This window comes from Fundulus heteroclitus, chromosome 22 (assembly GCF_011125445.2).
Source record: "Fundulus heteroclitus isolate FHET01 chromosome 22, MU-UCD_Fhet_4.1, whole genome shotgun sequence".
NCBI classification, from domain to species: Eukaryota; Metazoa; Chordata; class Actinopteri; order Cyprinodontiformes; family Fundulidae; genus Fundulus; species Fundulus heteroclitus.
In genome coordinates, this window is record NC_046382.1 from 19,022,317 (window position 1) to 19,049,344 (window position 27,028).

Sequence of the window (27,028 nt, forward strand, 5' to 3'; positions counted from 1 at the left end):
TAACTTTAGCTTTGAAATTACCTCAGCCCTACTGAACACTTTGTACTGACAGACCGCCTGTATTCTGTGGTCTGTGTGTTATTGTGCTAATGCGTAGTTTTATTTTGTGGGTTTGCACAAATGATGTGGGATATTGCACTGTGTTTAAGATGTGGATCAGTAGTAAAGTCAACTGAGATCACGTGTTAAAAAAGATAAGGGTAAGACATTTTACTGCCCTGGTCCATGAATTGTGCCTTGCAAAATTATATACACCACTCTAACTTGTCAGATTTTGTCATACTACAACTAAAAACTTCTAATTATTTTGTGGTGTCTCTTTCCATTTGACGATACTTTGTAGAACCACCTTTTGCTGCAATAACAGCTGCAAGTCTTTCGGGCAAGTTTCTACAAGCTGTGCACGTTTTGACCGCTATTTGTCTCCATTTTTTTTCCCTTTTTTGAGTTTAAAGTCTTAAACCCATTTAGTCAAGTTGGAAAGACTGAGAATATAAATTTTTTCATCTTGCCTTAGATTCCCAGTTGTGTTTAAAACTGATCTTTAACTGGAATACTATAACAGATGAATACTCTTTGATCTAAACCATACTATTGTAGCACAGTATTTACCTCCATCCTCCCATCATCTCAGACCAGCTTCCCTGTCCCAGCTGAGGAAAAGCATCCCCACAGCATGATGCTGCCACCACCATGATTCTCCATGTTTATCGTGCGTTCAGAATGATTTACAGCATTATGATAACATTCATCCTCTTGAATGTAGGTTTAAAAAACAGTTCACATTTGGCCTTATGTGACCAGAGCACTTTATTTTTTTTTTATTTTTGTTGTGTCGCTTATATGAAATAACGGAAACTACAAATTTGGAGCTTCCGCCTTTGTTTCAACAATGACTTCCTTCTTGGCTCTTCTGTGTGAAAGGCAGATTTGTGGAGTGCATAACTTTTTTCCCCCCGTCCAGTCAACATATTCTCCCACGTATACAGGGGATCGCTAAAGGGTTCTGGGATTTAAAAGTGTTCTGGGATATGTTCAAAGTTCGGGATGTTGTTTCATACCCTGACACTGCTTAAAACCTCTTCAGAAGTTCAACTCTGATCTGTCTGATGTGCTGCATTATCATGGTGTTCTTTGTTCACTAATGCACTCTAACAAACCTTTGAGGACTTCATAGAACAGCTGTATTTATACTGAGGTTAAATTACTTACAGATGGACACTATTTGACTGGATTTTTTTTATATATATAAAAGGGAACTGAATGCACAGCACAAAACACCTGTCACAGTTTTATAGAAAATATTGAAACATTAATCATTTTAAATAAATCAGTTGCTTTGGATCACCTGTGATCTTTGTTCACAATTAGAACATCAAACGTTGCTCGATTTTCAGCCTTTAAAGGAATAAAAAAAGGAGATCTGTGTGGTTTTACAATGACTGACTTTCATTCTTGAAGCTTTTCAACTTGTTCAAAACAAAGAAGAATTTATTACTTGTTCTCTGCTAACATAACATGCTTTTACAAACGCCTCCATATATCGCGGTTTACTAACCGAGTTTTTTTTCCCCCCGAGCTTTTTTTTTTTTATTTATTTCCACACCTGGCACTCGTGCGGCGCTCAGAACAAACACGCCTGCGCACCAAGCTGAACTTTCTCCGGGGACTTCAGGCGAGCTGGGGCACGCGCCGCGCTGACGTCATCGTGAACACGTGGGTTTGTTATTACAGGAAGTAAAGATGGCGGCTCAGACCCTACTCTCAGAGTCTGTGATCGGATGGTCAATTTTCACTGTTGTTCTGCTGGTAAGCGCTTATAGTGGCCGTAGTTCCCTCATATTCGCACTGCGCTGTTAGAACATCATGATTAGACGCGTTCCCAGGCGATTAACTCGGTTTTATGCTGCGTTATCCAACGCAACGTAGCTTCAGCGTATTAACGTCACTACTGGCTTTGGATTGTCTTTAGCCATGTTTAGCCATGACACACTTTCAGCCTTGTTGCTCTCTTTAACGCTTCCCTTCGTGGATTTTCCACTTGTTCTGTCTTTAAACTGTTAACAAAAACGACGCTATGAAAAAAACGTAGTTTCAAAAAGCCCCTGCCTATTCGTGTTTGATGTCATTCTGATTTTACATTTTCAAAACAGGCGTCCAGATCTTTCTCTGATGTAATTCACAGTCACAGGGAAATAAAAAAAAGGGAATGCGTTGTGGTGAGCAGATCCCTTCGTTTCTCTGCCCACCTCCCAGGGCGCTCTGGGACACTTTACGGATGCAAAGCCTGTGTCTTTTCCTGGCAATGCAGGCAGCCAGAGGCTTAAAGCTGCGGGCCTTTAATTGATTGATCTCGTCTGTGAATGGCAGACCTTGAGCAGCCATTGTTTGCAGTGCCCTCACTTCCAGCGGTCTGTGTGTCTGGAATACGACCTTGCCGTTTTAAAACACCAAGGTGTGCCTGGCCTGGATTGTTTAAGTTACTTCCTTCCCATCTAAATATCCATACAGTGTGATTTCTACATCTTTTCAAGCTGATTTTGCTGCAGATACTGTAAAAGATGTGTAGTACAACCTGAACAGCTCACTGTAAATGACTACAGGCGTTTAAACTGTAGACTCTTCCTTTGTCTTGACACCTTGATAACATTCCTTTCTACATTTTGCACTGATTTCCATGCACTTCTGTAACCCGGTAATGCTGTCTGGGTGAAAGCCCCTATCTGCTTCTCAGGCTTAGATGGTGTGTTTACGTCACAACGAGTTGCGATGCACTTTTTAACCTTAAACCTAAAAGGGATTATTTACAAAATGTTGTTTGTTGCATTGGTCCAGCACCACGCCACAGAGTTAAAGGGTAAAACATGAGGAACGTTTACAGTTATATAATGTTGATGCAGCACTGCCATTGGTAATAACTTGTTACTTTATTTACTCCTAACGCTTGGATTTCAAGCTTAAAGTGCTGAATATTTTGTATTATCTAAGTTTAATTTAAAAATGGCAATACAGAATTGGGTTTTGGTTCATTTTTAATCATAGACATTGAACAGTTTCACTACACTGAAACACTTTCTTCCCCTTTCGGCCGCCACTTACGATCCACATAGTTTATCTAACATTGTCTTTTTTTTTTCCTGTTTGACTTTTAGCTCTTATGTCTATGCATAGTAACGGAAGCATTAAAGTACTTGTTTTTTGTTACTTTTGCACTAAATGTCACATAGTTGGTCTGAAATATTTTTATCTTAACTGCCACATTTTTTTGTTCAGGTGATCCTGGCTTTCTGCTGGATCTACATTCGCAAATTTCAGAGTCGGCAAGACAGTGAAGTTGTTTCAACTATCACAGCGATATGTGCGCTGGCCATCGCTTTGATCACCTCGGCTCTGCTACCGGTGGACATATTCCTTGTTTCCTACATGAAAAATCCCAATGGTACCTACAAGGTTGGTGTCTGTTCTGCTCAGAGTCATTGTAAAATCAGTTTGAATTGTGATAAGTTTGGGTTATAAGATGGATAGGTTTGAAAACTCCTCATATCCATATTGCTTCTTACTCCGCCCTTGTGGCGGACAGTTTTTCTAGCTGCACGCAACCCCGCCCCCTCAACAAGCCCAGAGAAAGCAGAACTAATTACGGGGTCGCTTGAGGGACCAAAGCCCCAGGAAAGTAATAGTAGTTGGGTTCGGGATCTGAGTTTAAAGAAACACAAAGCAAACTGCTTCCTTGTGTGACATTATGCGAAAACCAGGCAGGAAACCAGGAAGAAAACCGTGGACGTCCACAAGTCTGGTCCATCCTTTGGCACAATTTCCAGAAAGATACCATTTATCTAACTTTATACAAGCATTAACCCCATGGGAATGTCCAGGCCTCATATTGTTCAGGAAGGAGAAGGATTCTGTGTCCAGATGATAGTTACATTTTGGTGGGAAATGTGCCCATCAACCCCAGAGGAAAACAAAGGGCCGTATTGAAATGATGGCTGAAGCTGAGAAAAGTGTCACTATTCACATCGGAAAAACTGCTGTATTGACATGGGTTTGAAGGACCAACCGAAGCAGAAGAAGATGTTTCTTCAAAAGCAATCTGCAGAGCCAGAAGACAAAGACCCTTATTTTGGAAGACTAGAAAGAAATTAAAGTATTTGACTGTAATGACCATTGCTATATCTGGAGGAAAAAGAGAAACGCCTGAAAACCTGAGACCACTTTGACAATTATAAAGTAAGGGGTCGACAGCCAGCATCAGTGCCTGTATTCACAAAGACTAAAAGGAGCTCTTAGTGACGTCGTTCTAGCACCCCAGGTCTGCAGAGAGCTCCTAAAGTGAGAAAAATCTTAAGAGTAGTGAGGAGGACTTTTAGTGAGGCTAAGAGTGTCTTGAGCAGAACAATTGTGGAAACAGAGAGAGCTGTTTGGCTGATCCACCACCTAAACAATGGCGGAAATAAGCACATAAACATCTATAACAATCAAGAAATTATAATATTTAGATAAAATAAACATTATCATCCCCATAGGTGGAAAATAATTAGTTTCAGCGGCCTGGCGGGTTATAGACAGCTCTTACTTATGCCATTTTATGGATGATAAATAAGAAAAATGTTGGATAGCCATGAATAAAAAGATAGGCAATCCCAGTAAAATGCTGGGGCGTGCACATTAGTATCAAAAGACAAAAGTAGTAAAATTGGTGGGTAAACATGAAAATTAGCAAATTAATATGAGGATCTCATTAAGGTGATTCAAAACATTTTGATGCTGTGTGACAGTCAATAAATATAGCTAGTTTTTATCATCATGAGACAATAATTTCTCTCCTTTGATCACTGGAAGGACATTTGTGTGTTTGTATCAACCAATCATTTAAACCAGCTCTTAAAAGACAGCGTCACACCTAGCAATGGGGTCAACCACACCTCCCCACTAAGATACTAATTTCTGCTTTCTCCTTCCTCAGAGTTGCTCTCAGCAACTATATGAATCACTCTTAAGCTAAGACTCACAGGTAGGAATTTTTAGGCTAAGATAGGAGCTCTCTGAGAGGACTCTGAGAATCTTTGTGAAAATGGGCACGAGTGTTGTCAGTGTTTTCCTGCCGGAGGAACTGGTGCGCTGTACTAAAGAACGAGAAAGAGCATCATGTGGAAATACAGAGGCAAGGTCTCATGATATCCCCCAGAAAGTTTAAGTGTGGGCACAAATGAGCCTTGCAAATGGACAATGACCTTAAGCATACCGCTGAAATAGTTGCAAAATCGATTAAGGGCAAGAAAGCAATTTTTTTTTTTTGGAGTGGCCATCACAAGACCCTAATCTCAGTTGCATATAAAATATGTGGGCAGAGCTGAAAAAGTTGGTGCGAGCACAACAGTCTACAAGCCTGACTTCTTTACAGCAGAGTGGGTCATAATTCCAGTGAGCATTGTTGTGAGATGCTTGTCCAGGAATACCCAAAATATTGTACCCTAGTCATACAGTTGAAAAGAAAATTGTACCAAATACTAAGGAAATGTATGCATGTAAATACCTGGTTCCAGTCTGGGTTTCTGAGGAACATGCAGATCAGTGACATATAATCTGACTTCAATTTAAACTATATACTTTTGTTGTGGCATAAATTACCTATTTCCACACTGTTTTAGTAAGTAAATTGTGGGTTCTTGCTTTTCTTTGCTCTCACTCTGTGTGATGATGTTAAAACTAAGTGATCCTTCTTGCCTGTTACCTTTCTAACAAGCTTAATAAACTTTGTTCTAATGTTTTTCAGGAATGGGCTGCAAACAATGAGACAAGAGGACAAATTGAAGCCACTGTGCTGTATGGTTATTACAGTAAGTGCATTCTAATAAATGTTAATGAAAATACCATAAAATACAATTGGGTTTATATATAAGAAGGAAAACAGCTCTGTCATTTCCACATGTGTCACAAAAATATTAGCTTTATGTTATTAGATTGTCGCATGTCTGTCTGCTTAAACCAAAAATCCACCTTCATGAGTCCATCACAGCTGTCTACTTGTTCATCTTTTTTCTTTTTCTTTTTTGGTAGCTAGACCCGCATGAATAGATCATATAAAGCGGATTTCACGTGTGATCAAATAAACACTGAATAAAGGTACAGCCAAAATTATCAGATTTAATAAGATTTTAATTCAACCAAGAACCATATAGAGATATTAACTATATTAAGAAAACGAGATATGCCGATTTTAAAAACAGAACAATGTATTAGGATTTTAAAAAATCAATTTCATTTTATTAGAATGTGATGTTTAAAAATATTTAGACTTCACAAAGCTGAAGGTTAAAACTTTTATTGATTTCAAACATTCTCCCGACGCAGGGGATCCAAATTCTGCCGGGGATAGGTCGTTTGGCTGTGCTATCCTAGCGCAGCAGGTCTTGGTGATATCACAGCAAAATGAGCAAAAGTCTGGGCTATTTCTGCCCTGTGATGGACTGCCGACCTGTCCAGTTTATACCCCGCCTCTCGCCCATTGACAGCTGGAGATCGGCACCGGTCCGAACCCAGCAGGGATAAGCGTGTTAGAAAATGGATGATGGATGGTCTGGGCTATTTCTTTTTCCTTGCCATCAAGATCTTTGCCAACTGGCGCCAGAAAATACTATTATTGGGCTTTCTTCGTCTGGAAACAAATTTTCACAACATCTTACAGATTGAACGCACTCAGCTGACAATACAGCGATCTGATTGGCTGAGCAGCAAAAATCGAATCACGTGACCTCTCGGACGGGAGCGCAACCGTTTAGATTTTTTATCAGCAATAACTTAATGTGCAAGTGAAACGTGGGAACATTGGTGTTTTGAGATCACTGCTATGTGTAGCAACTTTTCCCGGTGGAAGAAAGTTGCCGTCTGACAGTTCATACGAAACTTTTTAAGGAGACGTCCCACAGATTCTGGCCCACGGACTAAGACTCGTTTTGAGGAAACTACGGTTGTAGCTCAGTGTCTGCCATGCGGTGGTTGCGGAGAGGTGTCTGTTTTGTAGAATAAATCATCCGCCGATGAGTTATTGATCTGGAAAGCCGAATCTGAAACCACCGAAAAACATTTCAGATCCCAAATGTACAGCGTTCTAATTCTTCCAGTCTATTAGCAGCTTCCCTTAAGAGGTCGGCCACTGAACGTCTGCCTGCTGAGTTTGACATTACTAAACAATTCTTTAGTGCGGGGGAAAGCCATGTAGATTTGACCGATGCAGTAAAATGCTAACCAACCAATGGGAAGAAGTTGAGCCCTTAAGACACAGCCCCTCCTCATTTGCATAATGAGGCAGAAATGCATACAGAAATGTAAAAAGGACAGGCAGAAATGTAAAAACGAGAGACAGAAATGTAAAAACGAGAAACAGAAATGTAAAAAGGACAGACAGAAATGTAAAAACGAGAAACAGAAATGTAAAAAGGACAGACAGAAATGTAAAAACGAGAAACAGAAATGTAAAAAGGACAGGCAGAAATAAATAGCATCGGAGAAATAAATAGGGCAAAAAATACAAAGAAAGAATAAAACAGACAAAAATATTATAACATGCACATAAATAAATACTTAAAAAAAATAAGTAATTAATAAATAAACTGGCTAATTAAAGGAGATATATACATTTTGTCTCACTGTATAATTTATTTTCTACCTACATTTATTTGTTTATTATATTTTTGGTGGCACATAATTGTATGCATATTTATTTATTGAGCATTTATTTATTTCTGTATTTATTTTTAATTATGGAAGACTTGGTCCTCCATATGCTATAAGAAAGAATTTGAGCAGAAACACTGTTTATAATTAAAGTAGTAGATAACTTTTTCTCTTTTTAAACTATGCCTTTAGATTTTGACGGAAACATGAACAAACTATTTGGAGTAAATATCTGATGGTAACCTTACAAGTCGGCCCGCTGTAGCTAAAATTGAATTAGAACCTGCCTCTTGAATCCATGTGGACTCAAAGTGAGAGCTGCCTTAGTACTTAAGAAGCTTTAAAGAAAACTTCTTAAGAAGGATTCGTGATTTTGTTACGCTTCTCTGTCTCGGACAGGCACTGGTGGGTTGGGCAGGGTTTATGTGGACATGGAGATTATACCCATTTATAACTATACCCAGTCCCAGCTCCCCAGAATGCCTGCCTGTGTGATTGTGATGCCATTATTTTGAAAAACCTCAGTGCATTTAAAGATGAGATCAGAAATTAGTAATGCAGATGCTACCCAACTGGACAGCTGGTGAAGGGGCACATTACCATTGTTGCACTACAGAACCCCATTCCTATGTTTTATATTCTTACTTTTGGCGTTTGTGATAAAGCACATCCTCTGTTGCTGTAGAACTAACTTTAGATTAGATTAGCTTGTTTTTTCACTTCTATAAACTGTGTGTAACTCTGTCTGTGTCTTTGCCACTGGCACAGCCGAATTTACCCATTGTGGGACAATAAAGGAATCTCTTATCTTAAGCAGCCGCATTGATGCACAACTAGCAGGTTTTTAATTAGGATTAGAATGGGAAAGAAAAACAAGCTGGTTAAGGTTAGAAAATGTTTGCTTAATGCATCCACTGCTTGTTTGTAGCTGTTGCACCTTTCATATTTTGTGTTACAAGTTGTGGTTTTTGCAATGTATGTAAATTTGTACAATAACTTCCGCAATTTGCCATTTTTCAGTTTTCGTAAACCGACATCTAACTAAAACGTTTTTTGATCTGTTGAAAGGAACTCATAATTCAGGGATCCATTAAGGCCTTTTTGCCTAAATTTTACATTGACAGAATATTTTGCAAAGTTTTGTTTAGAAGTAAATGAATTTCAATAATTTTTATTTTCAATAAAATCTGATAAAACAGACATTAACTTCCTCCAACCTAAGTGGGAAAAAGTTCAGTACATTTGCTGCTGTTCTCTACAGATGAGCAGCTATTTTAATCCATGTATTCACAATATTTTGTGTACACACTTACTATATCTTCCGTGGCATACCTAGTTATTCTATATATATATATATATATATATATATATATATATATATATATATATATATATATATATATATATATATATATATATATATATATATATATATATATATCTATATATATATATATATATATATATATATATATATATATATATATATATATATATGACAGTGTTTTCCCTACCATTCAACTACCCCCCCCCCTGTTGAATGGTGAATTTTATTAAAATGACCCTTTCTAAATAGCGTCAGATCACATCCTGAGCTCTAGCTCTAGTCTCCCACATAATAAGGCAGACATGAGTCCGTGGACAGATATGTGCAGAGCTCAATTTTACAAGCGCGTACGAGACATCACTATAAACTGCTCGGCGGGAAGACCTCTCCAAGGGTGCTGCGACTCGCAAGCTCCTGCAGCCTCTCTGCACCACTGACTGACAAGTGTGCAATGGGTGTCTGCTGTGGGAAATGTAGAAAATTGTTACCAGAAATGTAGCCAATATGTGCGCTCAACTATGAAGCTTAAAATGCAGCGCGGCGCATGGTACATCCAAGTGTGCAGCCGCCTTTAATGTTTCTCCTAAGCTAGTCGTCGCTACTTTACTTTAAGTTCAGAGTCACCTGCGTTTGCAAGCAGGTAAACTCACACTCCCGCCAGGTGAGAGAGCGCTCAGAGTCGCGGCATAATTTTTACCTTCCTTGGTAAATGTTTCTGCATTTCTTAAATGGGCCCAGTTTCTGAAGACAGCTGCACTAAAAACTCCAATGGAGTTGGGAGCATTGATCCTCTACTTTGATTACTATAATTTACTGAGAACATTTGCCTAATCCAAATATGAAGGTGATCACATATGTTTAAACTCTGTTATTATAACCATTAACGTTCATTGCAACAAGTAAATGGCTGTATGGTAATTTTCACATCTCCTACAAAAATACAATTTGCTTTGATTGTCACAAATCACCAAAAGTCTGTCTTTTGGAAACAAAAATCCACTTCCTAAATCCATCAATGGAATAAGATGGCTGCTTTATATTTGGGAAAACGCAATTTTGTTGCTTGAAAGACCCCAAGAATGGGTCAGAAGCAGATTTCAAATGTAATAAAATTAAAATGGAATAAAGTTACGCTCAAAAATATCCTAAACTCTGGCAGATCTATATTTTTAAAGAGATTTTCATTCAATCAAAAAGTAGGAAGGAAGAAAGGCAGGTAGCCTTCAAAATCTAACCATGTATAAATGAACACGGTACAGACAAACATAAAAAGAGAGACAGAAGATGACTGACTGTATAAAGCTGCATTCTTTGATATTAATGGAACGTTAAGTGTAAGAAAAAATTAATAAATGGCCTGGCATGTGTTAAATGATTCTTGGGCTTCATTGGCATCAATTGCGATTGTTTTAGAAACTCTTTTACCTTTATGTGCACAAAGTCAGCATGAGAAAAAAACAAATGCTGAACTCACCAGGTGGTTGTGAAAATGTGTTGATTGGGATTACGTGGTTTAGAAAGGGTCTGTTTTTGCAATACATTTGAGAGGTCAAGTGTGATTAAAGAGCTCCCGAAGTGCACACTTGTTGCTTTTCTCCTCGTTTAATTACCTACAATGGAAAACATGAAATTAGATGCTGCCTGTTGGAATTTTTACTTCTGGATGATAAAATAACAATTAGAAGTGGCCAAAAAAAACAATTTTTAGCTCACATAGAAATGTAACTGCCTCTTACGTTTCCAACATGCATGGTGTTATTTTTTTTTTCCAGGCTCTGTACTCCCAAGGTACATATTGCCTTTCATATTAAAACTAGGTGAAAGTCAGTTAATACAGGGGATTTATCTTTAATGCAGGCTAGTGCTCTGAAGCGTTGGCATGTCGCTCCCCTGTTTAGATGTACTTTTTCTCCATGGCTTCTTTACTGAATTTTCCACCTTTTCACATCGAAACAGTTCTAAATCCCTGTTAAAAGATGGGTTATTAAAATAAGATGTTTTTGTTTATTTGGACTCTGTCTTGGGTTTAACTTTCTATCACTGTCTTTTGTCCCTTTAATTGCAGCTGTTATTGTTTTCGCCATTCTTTTTGATTTGCCATTGTTGCTACTTAGCATTGTGTGCACTGTTTCGGTTAACGTTGCAGTTTTTAAATGTGCTGTATAAAAAAATCATTGCGTTAACTTGATTGTTCTATACACGTCTTCTGATTGCTTTATGTACAGTCCGTAACGGTCTGCTAATTTGTGGTAAGCTTTAGCATCATCCAACTTTTAACATCTTGTCATGAAGTTTGCTTGCATCGTGTTGCATCGTTTGTTTAACTTTATGCAATGCGGAGAAGAATATTTTTGGTTTTTGGTCTACAACCGATATAATAAAAAAAACACATAAATCTGTTAATCTAGATCTACCTGCAAAAAATCCATCTGCATTGTTTCTAAAACTATTATTAGTCTTGACATCTTTGCTAAATGTGATTTTTTGCTATCTGCATTCTTGATTTGTATATCATGATACTGCAATTGAGTGGTTTCATTTCAGTTCGGTTGTAATTATTTAGAGACAAAGTGCCACAAAAAGGGAACTGAAAAGTGTGTTCCAGTTATCGAGTGATCACACATCTCAGCCTCTCTGGGATAGCTTAGTCTGGGGTTCTGGAGAGGAGGCTCTGAACGAGAGTTGACCTTGAATCCAGGAGGAGCAATGTGGCTTTTGTCCTGGCTATGGGACAGTAGTTCTCTGGTCTACATGTGTTTTGTGGCTCTGGAGAAGCCTTAAATCTGTATTTCGTGGGTTGTGCTGCTGGAGTATGGGACATCTGGGTGACTTTTAAGGGCGATCCAATCCTTCTATGCCCAAAGCGAAAGCTGTGAACAAGCCTGTTCCCACTGCATGTTGGACACAGCCAAGGCGATGCCTCCACATCGCCTTGGCTGTGTCCAACATGCAGTGGGCTGTTCATGGACAGGATCTTAAGGCATAGTTGTGGAGAAGATGATGTCTGGTTCGGGAACCTCCAGACCTTATCCTGGCTTTTTGCGGATGATTTGGTTCAGTTGTCTCTTTCAGCCCATGACCTCTAGGCTGCTGAATAGGAAGTCTTTGGGATGAGCGTCAGCTCCTCTAAGTCCAAGGAGCTCAGTCACCAAGGGGGAACTCAAAGTAGATCTGCATCAGAAAGAGTCATTTGAGTTGGTGCGAGCATCTAAGCTGGATGGTTGGAGGGACTATATATCCCATCTTGCTTGGGATCCTACTAGAAGTACGTTAAAACAGAAGCTCTGAACCAATAGTACAATTTATGTACTGAAAAACCGTGGTTAACAAAGCTAATGGCAGCAGTAAGTCTTTTGATTGCGAATGTATTTTCTGTGTTGCATGATAATGTCAGCAGCCTAAATGGTAATCTAGAAGTTCGCTTGTGTGATGTCATCTCCTCGCTTTTGGTCGCTGTACACAGAGCTTCACTTTGCAGGCTGGCGCGTAAAGCACCGATACGCACAGATAAAAAGGCACATTGATCTGCGGCAATACGATTCAAAGTCCGCCTATTTGCGCCGCAATCCAGGGACCAATTTCACTTTTAACACTCCTCCTCCTCCCAGAGAGGACCGGACAGATGTGCAGCTGTTTTTTTTTTTTTTTTTTTTTAATTTTTTTTTTTTTATTCCTTTTCTTGTTTTTTTTTCTCCATTTCATGTCGGTCATTTTGCCAAATGCGACCGCTTTATACATGCAGGCAATTGTGGTAAAATGCTGCCAGGTGAGTGCACATTATCATCAAGTAGACAAAGGTAGGAAATTGACTGGCGAGTAAACATGACAATAAGCAAATCAAGATGAGGATCTCATTAAGGTGATTCAAAACATTTTGATGCTGTGTGACAGTCAATAACATTAGCTAGTTTTTATCATCATGAGACACTAATTTCTCTCCTTTGATCACTGGGAGCGCATTTGTGTGTGTGTGTTGTGTTTTTACTTTTACTATCAACCAACAGCTGAACTTTTTTTGAAGACAGCATTAGGGGACCACAGGAGGTGTGGTACTTCATTGACTGGCAGTACGCAAAAAAGTTTCCTCGTACAATTCTGTTCAGAACACTAATGGTGGAAGAACTTAATGTAGCGATATTGTTGTTGGCTGATTAAAAGCTTTCAAACTAAATAATTATCTCATCTTCCTACTTTTCTGGTTAAAAATTGAAAAAGGTGCCTTAATTTGGTCTTGTAGTCTTTTTTTTTAACAATATTTTTGTATAATACAATTTTCACTTAATAAATGAAGTGCAAATTTAATAATGCAGAATAACTGGAAGGATAATCGTAATAATTGATGGATGCTGGCTAAAAGTACCTGACAGCTACATTTCTATACAATCTGTTTAAAACTACTGAATTTGATAACAACAAGCTGTCTCTATCAGACACTCCCTTTTTAAAAAAAGGAAAGGAAGAAGGCCTTCTCAAATTAAACTGAAAACAGAAATTTGGTCTTTGCTCACCATGGGTAGTGTTTGTGACTCAAGCAGTCAGGGGGCCATAGCATGTCGCACATATATAAATAATATAAATTCATTTGAATTTGACATATAACTAAGTTGAAATGCTGCCCCCATAGCATTTAGAAAACACATATTGGGTTAGTCTTCAGTGGAGGGCTGTTTCCATGCTATAATTTGATTAGATTAATGAACAAACCGCCTGGAGACCATGTTCATGGTGCAGCCAGTAAGACTCAAGAAATTTGTCCAATCAGCAGTGACTGGGTTTGTGATTAGTTAAGTTGATATTCTTGTAGAAGGAACTTTAAAACTGTGTGACTAAAAATATGTTGCCCATCACTTCCCCAACAATGCTTGATTGAATTACCGGGCACAATATTTCTATGATAAATGTTTCATTGGGCACAAATTATTATTGAGTTCACCTTCTTGCAAATTGAATTTTCTGGTGACTCTGGTTCTGAATTCTAAACCACAATCCCAATAAAACAAAAGATAAGCTTTGTTTTTTTTTTTTTTTTTGTTTTTTTTTGTTTGTTTTTTTTACTTAAAACCTAAAAGCTTCTCAGTTAAAACAAAATAGATCTAATAAAAGGAAACCAAGTGTTATCATGGTATTTTTTTCCTGGTAAATAATTCAGTGTTTCCAACGGTAGTGCAAAAAAAGAAAGTCCCAGATTTTACCACCATGATTCACAGATGGTGTTCCTGTTTTGCAAACTACTGTTATCCTATGTCAAAATGGAGTCGTTCTGAACAAAAATGTATTCTTGTTGTGACCCCCAACAATTATATTTTCATGTTCTTATGTGTGCTTTTCATAAAACTACACCTGGTAAAAATTGCTTTCAGAGATGGGTGTTCATGCAATGAACACTATTGTTTTTTAGTTTCTCGATTGTAAACCTTTTTTGCATAGATCTGAAACATAGCATTACAACATTTGGAAAACATGCAATGTCCGATTAAAATTATTGAATGATGCAACAACGATACGACCTGCGATAGATAACAATTATGAAGAACTGTTTCTCTTTTTTGCTTTGGGTACATAACATATTCCAGATAATAAGCAGTTTTTGAAGTTATTCTCGTTTCCATCTCAGCATCAACATTTAATTGAACAAGTTGCTTCTGGGATTCATCTGAATAAACAACTTGGTTGCAGTTTTTCTGTGACTACCACATTAACACCACCTAACCTTAAAAAAACTAACTTGAACGCCCATTTCGCCCATGGTTTCATTACGTCTCCTGATGTTTAAGGTAAATTGCAATTTAGATGACTTTTGCTGAAGTGTTAGTCATCTGTCTGGTTAGTTGGTCACAGAGCATTTTACAGAGCAATCAAACAAATAAACAAATGCTCCGGCTACACTAAATTAATATCTGCAGTTTTCACACCATTTCCTTGTCAAATGTCCACAGTATTGCACTTATATTTTTGCTCTATGGTGTGAAGCAAAAGATTAAACTTCCTCCTTCACAGCAGTCAGTTTTTAAGTGATGATGTGGACTTTGGCTATGCTTGCAATTATCTATTTTCTGCAATTTTTATTTGGGGGAGGGGGCTTAAAACAAAGCCGTTGGGAATTAATTTCAGTTTCACTCCTGCCATGATTTGAGTTCTTTTTCCTCATTAATTTCTTAGCTTGCATGATCATCACAACGTTGAGGTGCCAGCTGTCCTTCCCCATCTCATTTAAAGTGGGCATGGGCGACTGAGTTGAAATAATGTGCGGAAAATGTTTTACTTTTTTGGCTAACCTCGGGATACAACCTAGAATGAATGCATTTTAGAAATACGTGCCTAAGTATTAAAAGTGAGATGACTGAGATGACTACTGCAACGTTTTGGACACCTGTAAACAAGCGGTTTACCTTGGGTGATTTTTTTCTGAAGCGAAATACCTCCCTCCAAAAACAATGCACATACAAATATAATCCCTGTGGGAGGAAGGGAATTGGTTAAATGACAAAAGCCAAGAAGAAACAAACACCCGATGAAGCATCCAGAGGAGAAAATCCTACTGAGTACAAGCCTTGATTCTAAAGTGAACACTAAACCGGACTTTCTTCTATTTGTACACAATTTGCCTGAGTGTGGGCTGGTGGAGTCCAAACTCTTTTAGAAGTTTTTCTTTAATGTTCCTAAATCCAGTAATTATTGGTGATTGTGTTCAAGGTCCTTGGAGAACTCTATGATTGCTCAAAAAAGTGTCACACCCTCAACACACCTTCATAACTTTGTAGTTAATTAAAAAAGGGGAACCTCCTTACACCAAAATTATCTTACACTTCTAATGCTGTTGAAAAGTATTCCTCCAGAGGACTTCATTATTTGCTTAATTTGTTCTTTTGATCGACTTTTATTAATTTTGTGGTAATATGTTGTTTCAAGGTTACATTTCTTGCAGAAATTAAGACATTTCCCCAACTTTCAAGGGCCACTCTTATTGGTTCTAGTGATTAAAGTGCTTGTGTTCTTTATACTACCTTATCATTGCATATTGTTTTATTTTAGGCTGACAGGTTGATTGGACTAGTCTGCTGTATCAGTTTTCCACTACATTCACTTTCTCTTTGACTTTGGAATAAGCCCTCTGTGGATTTGATAGTTTTCATTTCCTTCAAATAATGTGACATCCTTTGGTTCCCAACACATTACCCATTCAATGTCATTACGGATATCCAGCAGGATTTTTGTTTCAACTGAGCTCTGATGTGCTTTCAAAGTGTTCCTTTTAATTTTACTTATTACTTTAAAGTGATGGCTTATAGTGTAGCATTATTTGTACAACTTGTACAACTTCTCCCAGATGGGGGCGCAAAGGATTCTGAGTCATGGGTTCTAACATGTGACTCCGCAAATGTGCAGAGTTCTTTTTCAATGGTACTTTGAGGCAGCATTAGCATCAGTGTAACGGAGCTGGTTTGGGGGCAAGAAACCCAAAAAATAAAAAAAAATAAAAATTTGGTGGGAGTGTTGTCAATGTTTTTAATCTATTACTTTCTAAGCAACCCCCCCCCCCCCCACACACACACACACACCTTAAAATATACTCACTTAGTAGTTTGACTTATTGTATTAGAAATCGGCTTTCTAATCAGGTACCAGAACCTCTTTACAATTGTATGATTTATTTTTTATTTTTTTTATTTAGAAAATGTCATGGCAATAATTTGTGACACCTAAATGGAAAAAGGTAAAATAAGTATTCAGTTAGGCCCCCCCCCCCCCCCACCCCCCTCTCCCTGCTTTTAAAATTTTGGGTAAAACCTGACATCTTGACATCCATGGGTTTTCTTTAGAAGCATCACTTTGATATTAGCCAGTAGGTGGAGACCAACTTCCATGTTAAGCTATTCACAGCTTTGTTTCTAATCAAGCCTTTAAGGTTAAATTTTCCTCCAGGACACAGCTGTGTCCATTTGTATTTCACAAACAGTATTACAGGGTTGACATGCAGTTTTATACATCCTCTGGTGAATCACGTTTCTCCCCAGAGTAGACTGATTTGTATTCAGCGACAATCACAGTTAATAAGCATGTGCATGCTCAGTGATTTGAAGTGCTTTTGGCATAATTCACTTGATCTTTGGAGTCGCATATTGTTTCAGACAATTGTCTTTCAGTTATTTCTTTTCATTTAATAATGCTTATTTTTTGTATGCACACAAATCTATACATTATTAATCAAACGTACTAAATTAATGTCAGCGGGACATTATTAAACAATACATTATTTACAAATTGTTATGGATACAGTGTATCTAAATGTGACTTGACAAAGTGATGTCTGCAACAGAGATGCCCTCATCCTTATCTACAACACACGTTTGTCATCCAGCTTAAAAGGTTAGCTTTCAAGCTTGAGGTTTGTCCACTTTTACATCTTCCTCTGACTTCAAAGCAGTGGCGCTAAGACCCTTCAGCAACAGGGTAAAATACCCTGGGCCTCCTGAATAAATCATTTGCTTTCTCCCTGCCTCGTCTTAAAGCCATTTGTGAAGAAGGAGCGAGACAGGAGGCAGTCCTTGTGCTCACTACAATAACTTTGTTTTTGTCTTTAAGAATGTGCCTACTGACATATGTGCAAAGAGTTTTACTGAAAGCCGGATAGCCTTGTGCTTCAAAGAGTTTCTAAAACTGTTGAGAAATTTCTGTTTTACTTTGAAGAGCAGCTTTGGGTGATTCAGAGAGGCCATTATCGAAAATAACATAGTCAAGCAAAACAAGAAAGAAATGTTTTTCATTCGTACAATTCTATTCAGTTCAATTCGATTTATTTTCAACAGATCTGACACAACTGACTGGGGTTTGAGGAGATATAGCATACACACACAAACACACATGCACTGAACAAAAGCAACACAGAAGCAACTTTCTATGTTAAAGGAAATGTTCAGAATTAATGGGGGCATTGACTCCTTTAGTGGCTTCATCTAGGAGAGAAACACAGCTAAACAAAAAGGCTCTGAGCCAGTTTTTAAGTCTGTTGGATGAAACGGAGCACACACAGTTAGTCGCAGCAGTAGCTCAGCCAATGGCTTTGTCTAGGACAGGGGTAAATGTAAAATGACGGGGTCAAATGTATCATCTATAGAAGGAGAAGTCGCTCAAGCAATGTCCCCCTTTTTGAAGAGTCATAGTTAAATACAATGCCAGTACAGATGTACTGAGAAGAGGCAACTGCTGGGTTTCAATTTAGTCTAAATATGCTAAAATATTTCTGATAAAGCTGCAAGTTTTATTTCCAGTACTTTGTCTCTGAACATGTTATACTTTCAGGTCTATGTAGATTTAGTGTTTCTCACTAATATAAAGAGTTATTGGTGCCTTGGCTCTTTATGATATAAAGATTGTAATATTTAATCTGTAATTTAATATAACTTATTGCTTTATTGAAACATCAACACAGTTTCATCTGTAATTAACTAAAACTAGCTTCTAAAAGGTTCAGGTTCCCCATCACTAATTGTTACTCCCATTTCATACATACTCGTCCTACTTCAAATTCCTAGCTGTGTGCAAACAATTCTGTATTTTAGTGTAGTTTAGTTCATTCTGCAGCTGCTATGTTTTTCCGTTGCTTCAGTATGCATTCACAGAGGGGAGCGTTGAGGGTTGCAGCTCGAAGTGGGAGCCCAGCCCAACTGAACCCTGTCATTGGGCTGTGTCAAGCTCATAACAGCTAGCATTAGCTTATGTTGCCTTGGAGGTTTACAGCTTCGCTGATGCACCTTCAACAGCTTTACTGACCTTTCTATGTTGCTCTCGAACATCCGCGTCGTACTGTTAGCTTGGCACTGAGCACATAGCATAACTGGCCGTTACGCTGAAATGCGCTGGCAAGAACACTTGGAGGGAGCGGGGGGAAGGGTCGCATGAACAGTGCACTTACTGATAAAGATTTGCAATTTGCTACTGAAGTTAATTACTTACACAACAAACAAACTTATACAGATCAAACTTAAGCTTTGATCCACTTCTACCATCATCTTCAGGTCTTCCCCAGTGACGTAGACAATTAGGGATTTTCCTCCAGTTGAAGCCATTATGTCATTTTCATGTGTGCACCCCATGAATCTGGAGAAGGTTGAGCTCAAAGAGAGGCAGGTTAGCAGTCTTCAGATTAAAGCATAATACAATAAACGCAAACTTCATGTCACCAAGTCAACATTTGCGCTTAACCTTTAGTGAGGGAGATGCTTTCTAGCCCCCTCATAATTAATTAAAATATTTAATTATTATATCATATTTATATCATAATTATTCACATAATTAAAAATAATTAGTCAGAAAATTTATTTGAATCCTATTATGCTTTTGTTGCTTGCTACTTATTGGAATCAGATAACAGTTTCAAACTTTAAATCACTGATTATCAAAGCTGATGTGAAACATCCACTTGGTGGGTCTAAACTGGTGCATGGTTGGTATGAAACACCTTTTCATGAGTTATAGTGATAAATTGTCATTTATGAGCAGTGACTGGGTTTGTGAGTGTAATTCAGCAGCATAAATTACATGACAATTTATGGTGATAAATTGTAACAATTTAATTTATATAAATTGTACATGTCAATGTAAATGTATTTTCACATCTAACTTAATTTAACTGCATATTAGTATTTAAAACCTTTCTGTGACTCTAACTTTTTTTCCTAGTATGTTCCGATCCCTGTTTGGGCTCAGTGACTTCTATAAAACTCCACATTATGACCCCTGATCAAACCCCAGTATTGCTTAACTGACCTCCCGCACTTAGACATTATTACATTTGATAATATAATCAAACTTCCTTGATGCTGACAAAGAGTAGGATATAGAAAATCATTTTCAATTGTTTAGATGTCAGAGGCGTAACAAAACATCCCCCGGTGGACGTCACCGTTTCCTGCTTGGGAAAATGGTACGAAAAGACCAAAACTGCAAAGGCACGAAGGGGCAAAATTAATATTCAATAGTAAGGGCAAAAAATGTATTGGGTAAAACATCTTGTCTACCTTTCGTATTTTAAAATTGTATTAAAAAAATTAGAAATGTTTTTTCATGAATGAGTAAATCTATAGACAGAACTTGGATCTGACATTTGTCATCAAGACTCCAGTTATCTGAAGTAATTGACATTATTGCTTAGGTTTCATAAATAATTATTCAACCATAAGTAAGTGAATGACATTTGCTTGCTATTTGACAAAAATCAATTTATATATCACGCAAACACAAGCGCTAAATGAAAGGTTAAGGACATTCAATTATTCAGCACTCCTACTCTGTCAAAGGGATAAATGGGCTAAACTTTTAATAGCGATAATGCATTTATCCCAGTAGATGTTCTGCATATAGAGTAATGACCGATTCATAATAACCTACCATAACCTGCAGGCATACACCAGCAGCTGCATACTGAGCATGGTTTGCATTTATTGGCTCTTGGCATCATCCTAAACTCGGTTTGTCTAGCTGAAAATGAGTGCTAATGGATACATTGGTGAAGCAATGAGCATGTGCATATTGAAAGCAATGCTCTGTCACGATCACAGCTGGCAGAAGGCAAACCTTCTGTAACAGCAACATTCATTTCCCTGCAGCAGAGGGAACCTTTTCTGAAAAGGGTTCATTTTGGAGAGAGATGTTTCTACATGCCTGGAGCACATGCTGTTTTTTTCTTTTTTTTTTTCCTGCCTGAGACCACACGGTTGCTTTGTTGAAATTTGCGGCCCATCTCATGGATTAAGTGGTTTTTAGAAGGATTTTATTTGTATTTATTCTTTCCTATCAGCTCTGAGATTGATCAGGCTATAATTCAGCTGAAAGCATATACAGTAAATTTAGAGCTAACTAGATTAGACAGTTTACTTTTCTTGTATACTTTTTTGTGTCCGTTTCTGAATCACCAATAATTGTGAGTGTTTGCCACTGTCAAACCCAATTTTCCCCACTGCGGGATATTAAAGGAAATCTAATTCTTATTGGTATATAGTTTTCCTTAGCTATATTTCTTACAAAATAATTGAACTGTTGTTTTGCCCTTTAATTTTTTATGACCACATGGTAAGACTAAAATCTTGGCAAGATCTGGAAAAAAACAAAAAAACAAAACATCTCTCCTTATAAAAGCTGTTTAAGTTTAAAGAAAAGAGAAACCGATGTGGGAACCTGTTTGCATTAATTTGCATTTGTTTTTGTTGCTTCTCGTGCTAATGATTCACATTATCACCTCAGGGTGTTGAGCAAGCCATGCCAAGTGGCTGATTACGTCTTTGTGACATGCTTTTCAGAGAGTTATTTTTGGATTGTCTGGACTGTCTTCCTTGACATCAGTTTGCCGCAAGACGAAAACGCCCCCATCTTAAAACGGCACCCTTTTATGTATGTTTTCTCTCGGTTTATTACATCTACTTAATATAGGTGACCAGTTTTAGTTGAGGGGAGCATGTTTTTCCCTGCTGCAGATAACTTTTTCTTTCCTGTTGCAGTGGTCATCTCTGAAATAAAGATAGATGCTATCTGCATCATCAAATAGGTTTAAGTGATAATAATCCAAGTAATAGTAGGGGATTTGAGTGCTTTACCACATACTATTTAGGACTAAAGCATTTTCCACACCATACCATCTTGTTTTCTGTGTCAGAAGACACTCACTGTTAGCAACAACATATGATCTGAAAATGGGAGAAGGGAGTTTTTCTTGAGCTTACAACTAATTTCAGTATAGTTCTCAGTTTGTTTCCCTTTTTTGTAAATGGTTAAGGCAGAGTGAGTTTTGTTTCTCACAAATGTTTGGAAAAGTTTTGGGATTAACAAATTAATCCAAATATTTGCTGTTCTTCTTCAAATATTTTTTTCTGAAGAGTTTCAGAATATTGTATTTTTACTCGTACCCAGTCAACAATCACAGCAAGGTCTTTGACTTTCTCTTTAACGGATCTGTTGTGGTTGAATTTTGCTGGGTTTTAGGAATCCCAGTTCACCACTGACTTTCCTTGGTTTCCTTATGTTGTACACATGCCCTTTGCCAGGGTAAAAGCAGCAGTCAGTTAGGGATGCTGGTGGGTTAATTCTGCTTTTGGAGTGCTTTCTGATGACTTCTTTAAATAAGTGGAATGGGGCCTTTAAAATAAATAATAATAATAAATAATTTAACTTTATTGATCTCACAATGGAGAAATTCACTTCTGCATCTTAACCCATCCCCTTGGGGAGCAGTGGGCTGCCACTGTCCGGCGCCTGGGGAGCAATTGGAGGTTAAGGGTCTTTCTCAGGGACCCAGAGTGCAGGCACTGGGGATCAAACGGGGTACTTGCATCCCTCTCTGAGTGCAAGCGCGCTGCTCTAACCACTTTGGCCACGCCCCCCCCCCCCCCCAATTACGGGGGGGGGGGGGGGGTGGCATGCCCCCCCCCCTGGTTTGGGGGTGGCCAATGAAATATACTTCAAACCATCTAAGAAACAGGCCTTTTGTTCCTTTCATAACTGTTTTAATACTTTTTTTTATCAAACATACCTGCATTTTCTTTAACAAAATTTAAGCAATTATTTTAAAAATATAAAATATTTGGAGGGCTAAAAACTTAGGTGGATAATTCCACACGGAGCAGTGATTAATTTATATAACCACTGGTTTATATAAATAAAACATTTTCAAATCAAAATTTAAGATTTAAGATTACTTTGACACCCTTGTTGAGATGATTTTGTCTGATTTTGTCGCTGTTTCTCGTGTGGCTGTAATAAGTGTCTCAGAAACCCAATTTTGCAACCTCCCATTCTGCGGCCGTTCCTACAGAAAGTCCAATATCCAGAAGTTAAGGAAAAATCTACACCCATCCCCTCAAGTTTCTCTTCCAGGATATCAGGTCTAATATTATTAAAGGCACTAGTGAAGTAAAAAACAAAAATCAGTTTGCGCTCATCCAGTTGAGGAGGAACACTGTGGAGCATGTAGAGTTCTGCGTTTAACTCCAATGTGCTCCTCATAGGCAAACTAAACGGGGTCCTGGGCATGCTCCTCCTGTGGTCTCAGGTGACAAAGAATAAGCCTCTCCAGGGTTTTTATCAGATGGGATGTGAGGGCCACCATGTGTAGTCATTCAGCTTAGCAGGCTTCCTAACCCGAGGGACCAGGGACGAGAGAGGATGTCTTCCACAGAACCAGTGCCTTCCCCAGCTGGAAGCTAATGTTAAAGATATATTTGGGGTTCACAGCCAGTTGAGCAGAAGAGTCATAACCTCCTAAGTTTTAGCCTCCTAAGTTCCTTCCTCGCCTCATTCCCACCGTGAGTGCCAGGGGAAGGCTGACTGTTGCCACTGCTGGTGAGTGGGGATGCTGACCCCAGATGTTCCACTGAGTGACAAGTTGGTTGACCCAGAAGAGGAGGTGCACCAGCAGCTACTGGTGGAGCAGATAAAGGTTGGGATTGGAGGAGAATATGGGGGTAAAAGTGAAGATGAAGGCAGAGGAGGAGGAGGAGGAGGAGGGACACAAGGGATGACTGGCCCAGCTGAAGTGGAGGTTTCAAGCTTATTACAAAACAGGTTGAGCTGGTTGGTCTCCCTCCATCACCTGGGTGTTCTTCCTGCCATAGCCTGTAGTTGTTCTCATCTCCCTCCACAGCTCTTTGATGTTGCTGTTCCTCGGTTTGCGCTCCACATTTTCATCTATAGTCCTCCTTTGCTGGTTGCAGACAGTTATTCAGTTCTTTCTGAGGGAGTCTGACCCTGACCCTGTCCCCTTCCATGAATGCATCTTTCTTTCTGTTCAGAGGCTCTTTGATGTCACTGTTGATCCAGAGCTCATTGTTTGGAAAGTAGTGGACCGTCCTAGCTGGGATGACGGTGTCCCTGCAGACGTTTAGGCAGTCTGTAATACATTCCTCCAATGTATTTAAGTTAACAGACATTATCTTTTATTCCATCTTCTGGCATTAAGCATACCAGCTACAGTACATAGACTAGACACAATACAAACTGGAGTTATTGTACATTAGTTACAGATTCATTAAAACACAGTTTGTGATTGATGAAGCCTTTATTTTTAATAATGTGAGCAAAAAAGGGTGAATTTATTTTTTGTTGTTTTCCCCAGAAATACAACTAAAATATAATCTCATGTGGTTACCTTGAAACCAATATTGTGTATAATTATGTTTTCTGTGGTGGATGTATCAGTACACCCTTAATCTCCAATGACTTTATTTTAGTCATGTTTTGATGTGGCACTGTCCTTATGCATTATGGCTTTTAAATGTTTCATGCTGTATTTCTTTTCCTTGTTTTAGACTACCAAGCATTTTGATAACTTTCTAAGGAATGTTTTGTACCCATTACGCATCAATTCTTAACTGCAAGGAGGACGTTTTTTACTGGCTTTGCCCACTGAAAATTTAAGGTTATTCTCTATGATCAAGGTTATGTTATGCAATTTAACTAAATATTGTCTACCAACAGGAAGTGACTCAGATCTCCGCAACTCAAAAGCCAAAATGGACATTAACACAATCAATAAAGTTGGGGTCCAATGCAAAATCTTCAGAAAAAATCTGAAAATTATGTGAGATTTTATCTTTTTTTGTGGCAATTTATCCCCATGTGTCATCAAAACTACTATTTTGGGAAAAAAAAAACAAAAAAAAAAAACTTATATGCTGTGGTTTCAGTGGCTATAAAATTGTTTATGTGAAAAAAATGTAGGCAAAAAGTGATGAAATGACTACATGTGGTGATGAGATGGAGATTTGAACTAGCCAAGATGCCAACTAAATGCAAGCATCTGACTTATTTTTCTTTTGTTATATATATATATATATATATATATATATATATATATATATATATATATATATATATATATATATATATATATATATATATATATATATATATATATATATATATATATATATATATATCCCGATCTCTAAAGTATGGGCTTTTCATGCATATGCTGCTATTAGAACCCATGAACAAATTATAATTTAAATGTAAATGGTTATTTTATTTAAATTATTTTAAGCACCATAGGTACAGCATATTTTCAGTTGAGCTCAAACTGAAAGCCTTTCAGTTTAACTTCAAACCTCCACATGCCTTATTGTCTTCTTAGTTTTTAACAAAATAGGAAATTTGCTTTCTAAATGGGCTTTGCTCAAGACAAGCTATGGTGTGGTTTCATGTCTTTCACCCATAAAGTTAAGCTTAAGTTCACATTAAATATCCCCCAGAACGCATAGAATTTAATGAAATCATTTAGGTATGTCCTTTACCCAGCAAGCTTGTGTGTAATGCAATGGAAAAAGGAATTTATATTTAGTAAAAAAAATTTGCAAAATGTATTGTGATTAAATCTTGGCCTTTCTTTGTATTCCTGCAGCTCTCTACTCCATCATACTATTCTGCGTCTTCCTCTGGATCCCATTTGTCTACTTCTACTATGAAGAAAAGGACGATAACAATGCAAACAAATGTTCGGTAAGGTTATACCTTTGTTTCCCTGTATGCAGCCCTGCAGCTCACTAAATGAAGTGTTGTGGAATCACTTTTTTCTTGCGTTTCTGTCAAATCTAATCAGTGCATCACTTGTGAAAACCCCCAAATGTGCGGCAACATGCAACCGTTACCTTGCAACTGCACATGGCTTTTTTTTTTTACCCCAAACCCATGCAGAGGTGGCAGTTAGATATACATTTGTGGGTTCTTCATCAATTTGTTCATGCAATAGATGAAGATGAAGGGGTAAGCATGTTTCCTGCAAATACTAGTATTTTACCTTTTGACCGTAGTTTCTGTGTTTTAATCCGATTCAGATAAAGTCAACTATGTCAAAACATTAACCAACGTTTTTTGGTAGGTCTGATGCTGAAATTAAGCACCGCTCTCTTTAATACACTTGGTGGCTGGCAGAAATCAAGCTCTATTAACATCTTGTGATAACATTAAGCAAATTCCTGTTCTAGTTATTTTTTTTAAGCATGGCTATTAAAAACAGTTATTGTATAGACTAGTGGACGTTTTTAACTTTTTTTGTAACTCAAAAATAAATGCCCATCCCTAATGTATAGACAGAAAGAGACATTTCAAGTTTGTGAAGAATTGTTTTCATAATCGTTTTTGACACCATCATCTATGATGTAGTTTAAAAGTAATTGACTGCTTAATAGCTTGGTTGAAGTTTAAGAAATAATATCCCCTTATGTTTTTATATATAAAGCAGGAAGCAGAATGGCCTCTGCCTCCTACTGAGATTTGCTTCCTTCACTTGATACAGTTTAAATTTGAGTTTCTTTTGAGTGCGCTTGTCAAGTATCTGCTCGAAAACAAATTCCAGGAAATGAAACATGTCATCTAAATTGGCTTCGGCACTTAAAATTTGCGTTTGCAGCATAATTAGGGAAAAAGTAACTTCAGAGGGAGCCGTCTTAATGACAAAGAAAACCAAACTGTAAAAAAAGAGACGGGAACATTGTGACAATTTGTAAACGTTTTCTGACGGCTGTCCACAATTTTTTCAATACCTCAGTTACGTTCACTTTGCCATTCACGTGGAAACAAAATCCGAGGCAGATGAATCAAAACTAATTAATAGTTTAACTAAAATTAGTGTTGATCAAAACACGCCATCCAACCTTTTTGTCACCTCATTCCTTCTTTTAATTTTAGGTCCTTCTGTTTTCATTTCGTGGTTGACATTTGTTTTAAACTCCTCTGTTTAGAAGTTTTCTTATAGGCAAGTGACGGTAGAAATCAGTAATGAGTGCGTATGATCCATCAGCCACAGCAATGTACCGCTCTCCTCGCCATTTGTCAGTTTTGAGCTGAGCAAGGCACTTTTTCACGCAGATAAGAAGGTCTTTTGTGTTGGAACTTTTAAAAGCACCTTGAATGACGCTGGATGTGAAATGTTACCTCTGCAAAGTCAAACTGGAGCTACACCCACTCTGTCTTGCGCTCACTTGCCATAGTCCTTATCTAAATACAGTATGAACCTCTTATCGGACTCACAGTGAATAA

At 37.9% G+C, this 27,028-nt stretch overlaps 1 protein-coding gene across 1 annotated transcript in view; it reads left to right on the plus strand.

The window, feature by feature from the left end:
* The first annotated feature begins 1,691 nt into the window (after positions 1-1,691).
* Positions 1,692-27,028, plus strand: part of lmbrd1 (LMBR1 domain containing 1) — a 78,387-nt gene continuing 53,050 nt past the window's right edge. The window contains exons 1-4 of the mRNA XM_036126392.1: positions 1,692-1,809; positions 3,274-3,450; positions 5,777-5,840; positions 25,392-25,489. Of these exons, the coding sequence (XP_035982285.1) occupies positions 1,744-1,809; positions 3,274-3,450; positions 5,777-5,840; positions 25,392-25,489 (405 nt within the window). The 5' untranslated portion in view covers positions 1,692-1,743. The remainder of the gene's footprint in view (positions 1,810-3,273; positions 3,451-5,776; positions 5,841-25,391; positions 25,490-27,028) is intronic.